This window comes from Doryrhamphus excisus, linkage group LG13 (assembly GCF_037039965.1).
Source record: "Doryrhamphus excisus strain RoL-2023G ecotype Guam linkage group LG13, RoL_Dexc_Guam_v1.1, whole genome shotgun sequence".
NCBI lineage: Eukaryota > Metazoa > Chordata > Actinopteri > Syngnathiformes > Syngnathidae > Doryrhamphus > Doryrhamphus excisus.
In genome coordinates, this window is record NC_136369.1 from 11181235 (window position 1) to 11193727 (window position 12493).

General features: G+C 41.8%; 1 protein-coding gene across 1 annotated transcript in view; it reads right to left on the bottom strand.

The window, feature by feature from the left end:
• Positions 1–1665: 1665 nt before the first annotated feature.
• Positions 1666–12493, bottom strand: part of cgnl1 (cingulin-like 1) — a 36014-nt gene continuing 25186 nt past the window's right edge. The window contains exons 13-19 of the mRNA XM_058089170.2: positions 11775–11936; positions 11601–11690; positions 5097–5180; positions 4818–4942; positions 3443–3551; positions 3172–3335; positions 1666–2981 (exon numbers count right to left, since the gene is read on the bottom strand). Of these exons, the coding sequence (XP_057945153.2) occupies positions 2825–2981; positions 3172–3335; positions 3443–3551; positions 4818–4942; positions 5097–5180; positions 11601–11690; positions 11775–11936 (891 nt within the window). The 3' untranslated portion in view covers positions 1666–2824. The remainder of the gene's footprint in view (positions 2982–3171; positions 3336–3442; positions 3552–4817; positions 4943–5096; positions 5181–11600; positions 11691–11774; positions 11937–12493) is intronic.

Sequence of the window (12493 nt, forward strand, 5' to 3'; positions counted from 1 at the left end):
CCTCTTGGATGAGTCTTCGCTGCGTTCCTGGAGTAATTTTGATTGGTCGGCCACTCGTGGAAAGGTTCGCCACTGTTGCATGTTTTGTCATTGACTAATATTTACATTTGTTTGATGATCTGAAACACAAATGTGACAAAAAAATCAGAAATACTTTTTCACACCACTGTATGTATATGGACAAACTGGTGTGGTTACAATTTCCTTCTTAATATAAGTGATTTATGGCTGTCGTCATAAAAGGCAAAAGCTTATAATACAGTGTATATATACAGGAGTACCAACTTTGAACATAAGCTGCAAAGATGATGGGTTTTTAATTTCATAACACGTTTCTTATGTTGGAGGTATTTCTACAATTATGTTCCTTTCATGTAGCCTAAATAAGACAGTACACTGTTTTCACAATAAACTAATATTGCTAAAATATTTTTTCTTTCTATCTTTCATATTATCTTATCCATTATACAATTATATAAATATAAAAGTTAAATCAGTCCAATAGCTTTTCATTGAGAAATGCGGTGTTGAAAACATTCACGCTAGTCCAGGTGGCCGCTAGAGGGCAGTATGGCGCTATACGAGTCCTCAATTGACAACGTTCGAATTCCATGTAATAGTCAGTACTGTTTGGTTTCTAGTTAATCCCCGGAGATTTGCGCAACCTATATTGTTTTGTGTAAAGACAGGAAGCACAACATTAGCTGCAGTGGATTTACTTATTAGTACTTACAGCCAGTGTGGTGAAAGTCAGTGAAGCACTTGGAGGAATCCTAAGAATGATCGCATTGTTCCAAATGTTTTTGTTTGAGAGACCCTACGTGGTGTTAGCCGCTCCACCTAGCACAGACTTGGGTGAAGAGGGGCCACTCAAAAGGTCAATTTGGAGGTTTTCACGTTGAATGGCAACAAACGGAAGGTCACAAGACCAGAGGCCCCAAAAGTCCACTCCGAAGGATTGATTGTCTTAGCATAGTTTCTCTCACTTTAAACATCGTCATTAGTCATCATTAAAACTGCTTCATTTTTTCACAAGTTTAAAGTTGAGTAGGCCTCAAACTTTACAAATTAATTGACCTTACTTTCCTTTTCACCACTCGTCCACCGTGCTAACCAGCTGTACTCTTGGTTGCAATTACATGTACTCACCACAAGAGTGTGCGACTCACAAACCACACTAAGTCACGTTAAAGGAGACCTATTATGTTTTTCCTATACTATAAATGTAGTTAAAATGTTGTATTCTCGTGTTAAACGATGCCAAAGTTTCAGATAATTACATTTGTGCATTTGGAAGTAAGCCCTGAAAGACGTTTAGGATGGCTCTGAAAGCTCGGTTTCAAAGACTTTGCTGTCATCGGTTCGCTGTGACATCACAGTGAGCCAGCCTTCCTGATATGGACGTGCTCGGGTTGCCACTCTGCTGCACTGTTTTGTGAAAGATTAGAAAGTGGTCTGGAAGTCCTCGTGGGGCCTCATTTCAACGGGACACAAACACGTGGAAAGACGTTCCATTCTAACAGGACAATGAGCTGCAACGTGGAAATGTAGTGACCCAAAATAAAAAAAATCAATGCAAGCCTTGACACAGTTGATGAGGTTTAATCAGAGCGTGAGCTCTTTAGACAGTTCAACAAGAAAACAAAGTCAGAGATAAACACTTGATAGCACGAGAAGTAACTTTATTGAAGTCACAGCAGGATTTACAGTATAAAAGACTCAAATGTGTACAAAGAGGTAGTGGCAGGAATTAGCTTAAAATCCACTCTGTTAGTTATAAAGGGAGACGAAGACGAGTGCAAATAATTACAGTGGTGCAACACTTTGATTGTCAGTTTATCACATTCCATCTGGAAAATTAAGAGATGCGATGAAACCCAAATAAAGCAAAATTATTTTTTGTTCATTTGTTGTGTAAATGATTCAATGGTAGCTCATTGAAGCATCACTACAAGACATAATCATGCAAAGGGAGTGACAGAATAAAGACTTCAGTAGATGCCAAAAGATATATAAAAACATATTTGTGAAAAATGAATCCCTCATTTATTGTTCTCTAAAACCCCATCAAAGGTTGCGCGGGTATGCTGGAGGCCTGGAATTGGTCACCAGCCAATCACAGGGCACATATAAACAAACAACCATTTACCTCACATTCATACCTATGGACAATTTGGAGTAGCCGATGACCCTAAAGTGGATATTTTTGGAATGTGGAAGGAAACCGGAGTACCCGGAGAAAACCCACGCATGCTAACTCCAAATAGAGATGCCCAAACTGTGCCACCGTGCATCCAGCCAGGCTTGGTGTTTGTATAAGCATGAATAAATACAGTATATAAAAAAAAGATCCAGACACCATGACTTCATATATTCAGGTTTGATCTTCATTCATACAAAATACATTTCATTTAAGCCAACAGTAAAAAAAAAAAAAAACATTTGCTATAAAAATGAAGGCTGTGAGTAATTTCAGCTGTTTCATGCGGAGGCAGTACTATGTATGCAGTGCATCCTTCAAGTTTACAAACGCTAAAACAGACCACACTTCACTTGGAATGTGGAAAATCCAGCTAAAAACAATATTGACACCTCATCTCTCTTAGAAAGACCTCAGAGCTGCTCAAATAATACTGAAGGAATTTCATGGCTCCCCATTGTATCCTTATCCTGTGTATGTCCATACTGTAAATACATGATGGCTGTGTTATAAACACAAATATTCACGGAACAAACAGAGTGGTTGGTTGTGAAGTTCTTTTTACAGCTCATAAACTGAAGGTATCATCTCATAGGTCCAAGAGTGATGAAATATTTGTTTACTTCACAAGCTGAAGGTGGACAGGAGGTTGTCCTGACTTGAAGAGCGCTTGTAGCTGGACGTGGAGCTGAAGTATGTTTCGCCATCCGTGCTGATGTCATCGTCGTCATCGTCGTCGTCATCCTGGTTGGTCAGCAGCGGCGCAGAAGTGCTCTTACGCCTGTGATGGAAAAATGTCATGTGACACCGGGGAGCATGAGTTAAAGTCTAAAAGTAGGGAATAGTCACCAAGAGACCAAAATGTCAAAGACCTAATGTCAAAAACAAAGACCTAATTGACAAAAAAAATCAGGTAAAAAAAAAAAATTAAAAAAGCTTTTCTTCCTGTCACTCACACACACATCATTTACCTCATCTCACTGCGCAGAGATTTGAGCTGACTTTGCAGCTGCTCATTGGTTTCTTGTTGCTCATCTAAGTCTCTCTGCAGCTTCTTCTTGCTGTGCTCCAGTCTGTCAATCTCCTCCTCGGCCTCATCCATCTGTCTCTTCAGGGCCTTCAGACGCAGGTTTAACTACGGCACACACACACAACACTGCCTGGTTAAACGTATGCCAGACATGCCTGGACTAGAATAGTGTTGTTATTTGTTGGACCTGAGGAGTAAGCTTGTTAACGTACTTGGTCTTTTTGATCTTGAATGGTGTGATGTTCCTCCTCGACTTGCATCACCATCTCTTTCACCTTCCTCTCCAGCCTACGGTTGGACAGTTGGAGGTTGGCTCGTTCCCTGCAATATAAAAAATGCAAATTGTCATTCTGATGAATACATTTGAACAATTTTACTAGCATACACAAAAAAATAATCTTGTAACACTTAGAAACAGTATATAATGCTCTGTAATGTTTTCCTCATTCCTTGACCATTGAATTGAAGATTCACCTCGCTCCACCTCTATCGCTGTGACTTGTAACCGCAAAGTCAGTGTCATTAAGGGGGCACCATGCATATTAGATAATATTTTGACAATGGAAATCAATTTGGACAGTAATAAATACAGAATACTAATACTACAGCACTGTGTTTTAAATATTGTTTTAACCAAAAATGCCACATCGTGTACTTCACTGAAAAAAGGCTGACAACCACTGCTTTAGAGCAGTGATTTTCAACACCTGTGCCGCGGCACACAAGTGTGCCGTGAGAAATCGTCAGGTGTGCCGTGAGGAATTATTCAATATCACTTTTTTTAATTAACATGTATTAATAATGGGGCAGCACGGTGGTCTAGTGGTTAGCGCGCAGACCTCACAGCTAGGAGACCAGGGTTCAATTCCACCCTCGGCCATCCCCGTGCATGCATGGGTTTTCCCCGGGTACTCCGGTTTCCTCCCACATTCTAAAAACATGCTAGGTTAATTGGCCACTCCAAATTGTCCATAGGTATGAATGTGAGTGTGAATGGTTGTTTGTCTATATGTGCCCTGTGATTGGCTGGTGACCAGTCCAGGGTGTACCCCGCCTCTCGCCCAAAGACAGCTGGGATAGGCTCCAGCACCCCCGCGACCCTCATGAGGAAAAAGCGGTAGAAAATGAATGAATGTATTAATAATTTTCTGCAAATATTATGTCATTGTCGCGTGTCATTGGTGTAAAGACTGCAATGTAGAGCAATGTAATATTCGTCCGTGTGGCAACACGTAGCTGATTGCCTCTAATAGACTTAGTGATGCATGTGAGAGTTAGTGGTGACATTTTGTAACATTGTTGGTTAAATTAGTATGCGGATCAAAAGGATCTGCTGTGGCGAGTCCGTAATCAAGAAAAAGCTATTAAAAAGTTATTGGTATGCCGCAAAATTTTTCCAACCTAAAAAAAGGTTGAAAAACACTGCTTTAGAGTATGTTTTGTATATAAATAAATAGATAATAAATGCAAGCGACCGGTCCAGGGTGTATGTAATAGTCACATAACGCCTTCAAGTCAACCAAAATAGCAAGAAGACAAGTTTTCCATGACCTCCTCTACACCCCTTGAGTATACTTTGGACCTCACCTCTCCTCTCCCTCGAGACGCTCCTCCAGCTCATGAATGCGATCCTCCAGCTGTGCTACCATGCCCACCTTGTTGGTCTTCTGGGAGCCCTCCAAATCAGCCACTTTGTTTTTCAGGTCTTTGCTCTGCAGAGAACATTAATGATATAAAATGCGTGTGCAGGAAACTGATGGGAGTTGATCTAAAAGACCGAGAACGATGATGAAGAGACATATGGATGAGATGTGATGGTCTGGTATGAGTTTGGACAGCAAACACTGCAGGGTGGAGGCTGTGTACCTGTCTCTCCAGAGCCATCTTGTCACACTCTGCGTCCTGCCTGCTAGCCCTCTCCTGCAGGAGTTCATTCCTCATCTGGTCCACCTGTCAAGTCCAGACACCATCATCTCTACACAACCTGCTTTGCAATTACCGCGTGACACAGTCACACTGTCTGTAGCCGCCGCAAAAAGTGCTACAACAATGAAGCTGTTGTCAGTGGTGCACTGGTTTGTCTTGTTTGCCTGCATTGCGACGTTACTAGAGACCTCGGCATCACCTCTCGGTGACGCAATGGTGGACAACATGTAGCTGTGATAGCGAAAGGCATGTGTGTACAGTATTGCCCATGTTTATGAAAAGAAACACAACATCTTTCTCATTTCATTCATTCATTCATTTTCTACCGCTTTTTCCTCACGAGGGTCGCGGGGGGTGCTGGAGCCTATCCCAGCTGTCTTGGGGCGAGAGGCGGGGTACACCCTGGACTGGTCGCCAGCCAATCACAAGGCACATATAGACAAACAACCATTCACACTCACATTCATACCTATGGACAATTTGGAGTCGCCAATTAACCTAGTATGTTTTTGGAATGTGGGAGGAAACCGGAGTACCCGGAGAAAACCCACGCATGCACGGGGAGAACATGCAAACTCCAAGATGGCCGAGGGTGGAATTGAACCCTGGCTGTGAGGTCTGCGCGCTAACCACTCGACCGCCGTGCCGCCATCTTTCTCATTTCTATTCAGCAATTCATTCATGCAATAGAGTCAGTGTAGTCCCATTGATGGTGTAGTTCCCTTGGTTTCTAATCAGCATTTCCAACAGTGGTGTATTTCTGGAAATACAGTGAAGAAAATAAGTATTTGAACACCCTGCTATTTTGCTATTTCTCCCACTTAGAAATCATGGAGGGGTCTGAAATTTTCATCGTAGGTGCATGTCCACTGTGAGAGAGATAAACTAAAAAGAAAAATCCAGAAATCACAATGCATGATTTTTTAACAATTTATTTGTGTGATACAGCTGCAAATAAGTATTTGAACACCTGAGAAAATGAATGTTAATATTTGGTACAGTAGCCTTTGTTTGCTATTACAGAGGTCAAACGTTTCCTGTAGTTTTTCACCAGGTTTGCACACACTGCAGGAGGGATCTTGGCCCACTCCTCCACACAGATCTTCTCTAGATCAGTCAGGTTTCTGGGCTGTCGCTGAGAAACACGGAGTTTGAGCTCCCTCCAAAGATTTTCGATTGGGTTCAGGTCTGGAGACTGGCTGGGCCATGCTAGAACCTTGATATGCTTCTTACGGAGCCACTCCTTGGTTTTCCTGGCTGTGTGCTTCGGGTCGTTGTCGTGTTGGAAGACCCAGCCACGACCCATCTTCAATGCTCTGACAGAGGGAAGGAGGTTGTTCCCCAAAATCTCACAATACACGGCCCCAGTCATCCTCTCTTTAATGCAGTGCACTCGTCCTGTCCCATGTGCAGAAAAACACCCCCAAAGCATGATGCTACCACCCCCATGCTTCACAGTAGGGATGGTGTTCTTCGGATTGTACTCTTCATTCTTCTTCCTCCAAACACGCTTATTGGAATTATGACCAAAAAGTTCTATTTTGGTCTCATCTGACCATAAAACTTTCTCCCATGACTCCTCTGTATCATCCAAATGGTCATATGCAAACTTAAGACGGGCCTTGACATGTGCTGGTTTAAGCAGGGGAACCTTTCGTGCCATGCATGATTTCACATCATGACGTCTTAGTGTATTACCTACAGTAACCTTGGAAACGGTGGTCCCAGCTCTTTTCAGGTCATTGACCAAGTCCTGTCGTGTAGTTCTGGGCTGATTCCTCACCTTTCTTAGAATCATTGAGACCCCACGAGGTGATATCTTGCATGGGGCTCCACTCCGATTGAGATTGACCGTCATGTTTAGCTTCTTCCATTTTCTAATGATAGCTCCAACAGTGGACCTTTTTTCACCAAGCTGCTTGGTAATTGCTCCGTAGCCCTTTCCAGCCTTGTGGAGGTGTACAATTTTGTCTCTGGTGTCTTTGGACAGCTCTTTGGTCTTCGCCATGTTACAAGTTAAAGTCTTACTGATTGTATGGGGTGGACAGGTGTCTTTATGCAGCTAACGACCTCAAACAGGTGCATCTGATTCAGGATGATACATGGAGTGCAGGTGGACTTCTAATGGGCAGACTAACAGGTCTTTCAGGGTCAGAATTCTAGATGATACACAGGTGTTCAAATACTTATTTGCAGCTGTATCACACAAATAAATTGTTAAAAAATCATGCATTGTGATTTCTGGATTTTTCTTTTTAGTTTATCTCTCTCACAGTGGACATGCACCTACGATGAAAATTTCAGACCCCTCCATGATTTCTAAGTGGGAGAAATAGCAAAATAGCAGGGTGTTCAAATACTTATTTTCTTCACTGTAATAAACAAATCCCGTCCATCATGTTTCTTTTCTATCAGGAGACCACTACATGCTCAGCGAGTCCAATTGAAAGCAAAGCGAGGGAGAGCACCAATCGATTCAGCGGTGAAGGTTCTTTCTCCATGACGGGAGCTTAGGATTGGCGATATTTTATGCCAATTAGTGGGTGACAGAGGGCCGCTGTGATGAGCGATGGAGTCCTATAAAGCGGTGCACCCAGCGCGGCGCTTGAGGGAGCTGAATCAGCAGACTGGAACATGCGGTGAAACTAATCTGCTTTGTGAGAGACGACGGGAGAGGAGAGGGGAGATTACTCTCATTTAGACAGAGAGGAGCACCTGGTGCCAGGAGAGACGCAGGTGTTCCTCCTGCTGCCTCCGCTGCAGCCGTGCACACACGCCGCCCTCCATAGCCATACAGCCCATACAGCCCTTATGCTACTGTATACACATATTAAAAGTACATTCCTGTATGAATGAGTGTGTGTGTGTGTTATGCATGCAATCACACAGGCAAACACTGCAAGCATTCGGGCTGCTCAAAGCTCAAGTGTTGCCGTGACAACCGACCTGAGTCTCACACTGAACCAATGCCACTCATTAGTCTTTGCCAAGATTTTTTTTTTTTTTTTAGAAGTTTAAGAAGATTTCAAGTCTGTACTGAACTACACTAAGTCTGATGGAAGAAAAAAGTGCTGGCCGCTTTTGGTTAAAGCCTGTGAATCTGTTCAGTACACTGAAACGAACCTGCCAAACTCATCATCTTACAGTCCACATGATTAGACTCAATGGGTAGTGTCTTATGTAACGTCATTATCTTGCACAATCTAATGAGGTTAGAGGTCTGCAAAGGCCAGAAATATACAGGGATTTATGGATAGGAAGCAACTTAATGATATCATTTGTTTTGTTTTGTGATAAGAAGACAAGCCTTGCTGCAAATGAAAAATTAATTTCATGTGTAAATAGTACAGGTACAAGCCCAACTAGCCCGGGGACGATACATTAAATACATTAATTAATCACATAACAACTTAAAATAATAATATCTACAGTGAAGAAAATAAGTATTTGAACACCCTGCTATTTTGCTATTTCTCCCACTTAGAAATCATGGAGGGGTCTGAAATTTTCATCGTAGGTGCATGTCCACTGTGAGAGAGATAAACTAAAAAGAAAAATCCAGAAATCACAATGCATGATTTTTTAACAATTTATTTGTGTGATACAGCTGCAAATAAGTATTTGAACACCTGAGAAAATGAATGTTAATATTTGGTACAGTAGCCTTTGTTTGCTATTACAGAGGTCAAACGTTTCCTGTAGTTTTTCACCAGGTTTGCACACACTGCAGGAGGGATCTTGGCCCACTCCTCCACACAGATCTTCTCTAGATCAGTCAGGTTTCTGGGCTGTCGCTGAGAAACACGGAGTTTGAGCTCCCTCCAAAGATTTTCGATTGGGTTCAGGTCTGGAGACTGGCTGGGCCATGCTAGAACCTTGATATGCTTCTTACGGAGCCACTCCTTGGTTTTCCTGGCTGTGTGCTTCGGGTCGTTGTCGTGTTGGAAGACCCAGCCACGACCCATCTTCAATGCTCTGACAGAGGGAAGGAGGTTGTTCCCCAAAATCTCACAATACACGGCCCCAGTCATCCTCTCTTTAATGCAGTGCACTCGTCCTGTCCCATGTGCAGAAAAACACCCCCAAAGCATGATGCTACCACCCCCATGCTTCACAGTAGGGATGGTGTTCTTCGGATTGTACTCTTCATTCTTCTTCCTCCAAACACGCTTATTGGAATTATGACCAAAAAGTTCTATTTTGGTCTCATCTGACCATAAAACTTTCTCCCATGACTCCTCTGTATCATCCAAATGGTCATATGCAAACTTAAGACGGGCCTTGACATGTGCTGGTTTAAGCAGGGGAACCTTTCGTGCCATGCATGATTTCACATCATGACGTCTTAGTGTATTACCTACAGTAACCTTGGAAACGGTGGTCCCAGCTCTTTTCAGGTCATTGACCAAGTCCTGTCGTGTAGTTCTGGGCTGATTCCTCACCTTTCTTAGAATCATTGAGACCCCACGAGGTGATATCTTGCATGGGGCTCCACTCCGATTGAGATTGACCGTCATGTTTAGCTTCTTCCATTTTCTAATGATAGCTCCAACAGTGGACCTTTTTTCACCAAGCTGCTTGGTAATTGCTCCGTAGCCCTTTCCAGCCTTGTGGAGGTGTACAATTTTGTCTCTGGTGTCTTTGGACAGCTCTTTGGTCTTCGCCATGTTACAAGTTAAAGTCTTACTGATTGTATGGGGTGGACAGGTGTCTTTATGCAGCTAACGACCTCAAACAGGTGCATCTGATTCAGGATGATACATGGAGTGCAGGTGGACTTCTAATGGGCAGACTAACAGGTCTTTCAGGGTCAGAATTCTAGATGATACACAGGTGTTCAAATACTTATTTGCAGCTGTATCACACAAATAAATTGTTAAAAAATCATGCATTGTGATTTCTGGATTTTTCTTTTTAGTTTATCTCTCTCACAGTGGACATGCACCTACGATGAAAATTTCAGACCCCTCCATGATTTCTAAGTGGGAGAAATAGCAAAATAGCAGGGTGTTCAAATACTTATTTTCTTCACTGTATATTTACATGTATTATTACATTTATATTTATTTACATTTATATAAATAAAATACTTATAATGTATGCATCTCTGTTTTCCTCATCGCCCGCCTTCAAACAGTGAATTGGTTTCAGCAACTTGGCTAATTAGTTCCATAGAACAACGGCATGAACGGTGTGAGGCCTTCTGTCAGTCATACAGTCTCTTTGTCCTCATGAGGATCAATGCAAGGTAAACAATTAAAAAGGTAGATTGACTTATATACTGTATTCCCTGTGACTGGTTGGCGACCAGTCCAGGGTGTCCGCTGGGATAGGCTCCAGCATACCCCCCGCAATCCTAATGGGGATAAGCGGTATAGAAAATGGATGGAATTATATATTTTTCAGCCATGAGGAAAAATCAGTAGAAAATGAATGAATGAATATTTTTTCATTGTACTTTTCTTTGTAATGCTAATATCTTGTCTTCTCTCGTTCTGGCACACCCAGTGTTGTATATCGTCTCATCTCATGAACTGACTGTCTTCTGACACCCCTACTAGATAGTAAAAGACTAATAAATTTATATGAAAACGTTTTAAATATAGGACCTCAGTTAGCGTGTTTTTCAGTTAACATAAAACATGTACGTACTCCAATATTTTGCCTCGGTTAGCGTACATTTTCCGGTTAGCGTATAATATAGCACATACTGTGTGACAGATTGTGTCTTGTTAAGGTAAAAGTCACCTTAAATGTTTATTTATCCCTTTCATTAATCATTTATTTGTATTTATATTTGTCATTGTAAAACTACAAAAAGATTGTGTTAACATTTTTGGCTTTATTTGGATTAAAAATTTATTTGGTTAGTGGCTGTTTCGGTTAGAGTCAGACCTTCTGGAATAAATTAATGATGTTAACCAAGGTTCCACTGCATTGTAACATTATTATTATTCGTATTGTGGTTGTACGTACCTGCATTAATAATGTATGCATGTGTTATTTATTTTTAATATAATGAAAATGTAATTTGTTCTCAGAATGAAATAGGACAAAATAATCTTTGTTACTCGGCAACCTGAAACCCACCAGCATATTTTGGCTTTTATGGCTCCTTTTGTGGCTGGCAGACTGCCAACCTCAGAGATTACACAAGACCATCTTGCAAAGCAACAACCAGTCCCGTTAGCCTCCCAGTGTGTGTGTGCATGTACACTGAAAAGCACTACTGAACACATAAAAGCAAAAAGGACGCCTGAAAGAGTTGTGAATGGAGTACATGCATCTGCCATTCACATATTAGTGGCTGAGGACATGATGTAAACGGGGAATGACATCTGGATATTATTTACAGGTCGAGATGGAACAGAAACACAGCTGGTGTGAGCTAACATGAGCATGAACAGGTGACCGCTGAAAATGAAAATGTGCTGAGTTGTCTACCTGCTCTCGACCTCGGTCTAGCCTGTCCATCAGCTGGTCTCCATTCTGGCGCTCCTCATCCAAGTCCAGCTCCAGCTGAGCAATTCTGTCCTGGAAAGGAATCCAGTCACATCCATTTGTTCCTACATGATTTGGTTGTTATGAAAAATATGATATGTAATTCAAGAGGTATACCTCCATGAGTTTGATCTGTCTGGTCCTATCATCCTTGGTACGAGTGTGGGTCTGCACATAGACTTCTAGTTCATTAACCTTTTTCTCCAACACCTTTTCTCTGAGTGTAGCATTGTCACGCTCCTGCTGACACTGCTGCAGGTCCTCCTCTCGGTGGGACAGCTACAAGCAAAAAGTTGATAGCATAAGTATAGATACATGATACATGCAATAATGAAAATCATCATTCAATGATGAAATACTCCTCCCAATAATACCACTATGTAAAGCCATAGCTCATTCAAATGTCTAGCCAGTTCACATGTGGAATCACACAGCAGTTGGAAAAGCAGACATCGGAGAACAAAAGGAAGGACATGAATCCAGCCAGCACAGCTCTCACAACAATGATATCACAAACTTGGACATCCTCCCACTACTTCCTGTGTTGTTCAGCAGGACAAAATGTCATCAGCGTAGATGTAGGAAGACCGAAGGGAAGCACCTGGATGATGACCTTATCTGTGGTAATGGTTTGATTTTATTTCAACACCCATATGTTTTACTTCGGTGTACATCACATATTACAATTCTCAATGAAACTGTGACTGAGCTTATTCAGTCCTACCCCTTCAATTTCTAATACATAACGCCATATAAGAATGTGCTGGAATGATGTTGAGGTTTGTAAAACACAGCAGGTATTTCCCTGTTGTTCAGTATTCTTCTTTATTATACTC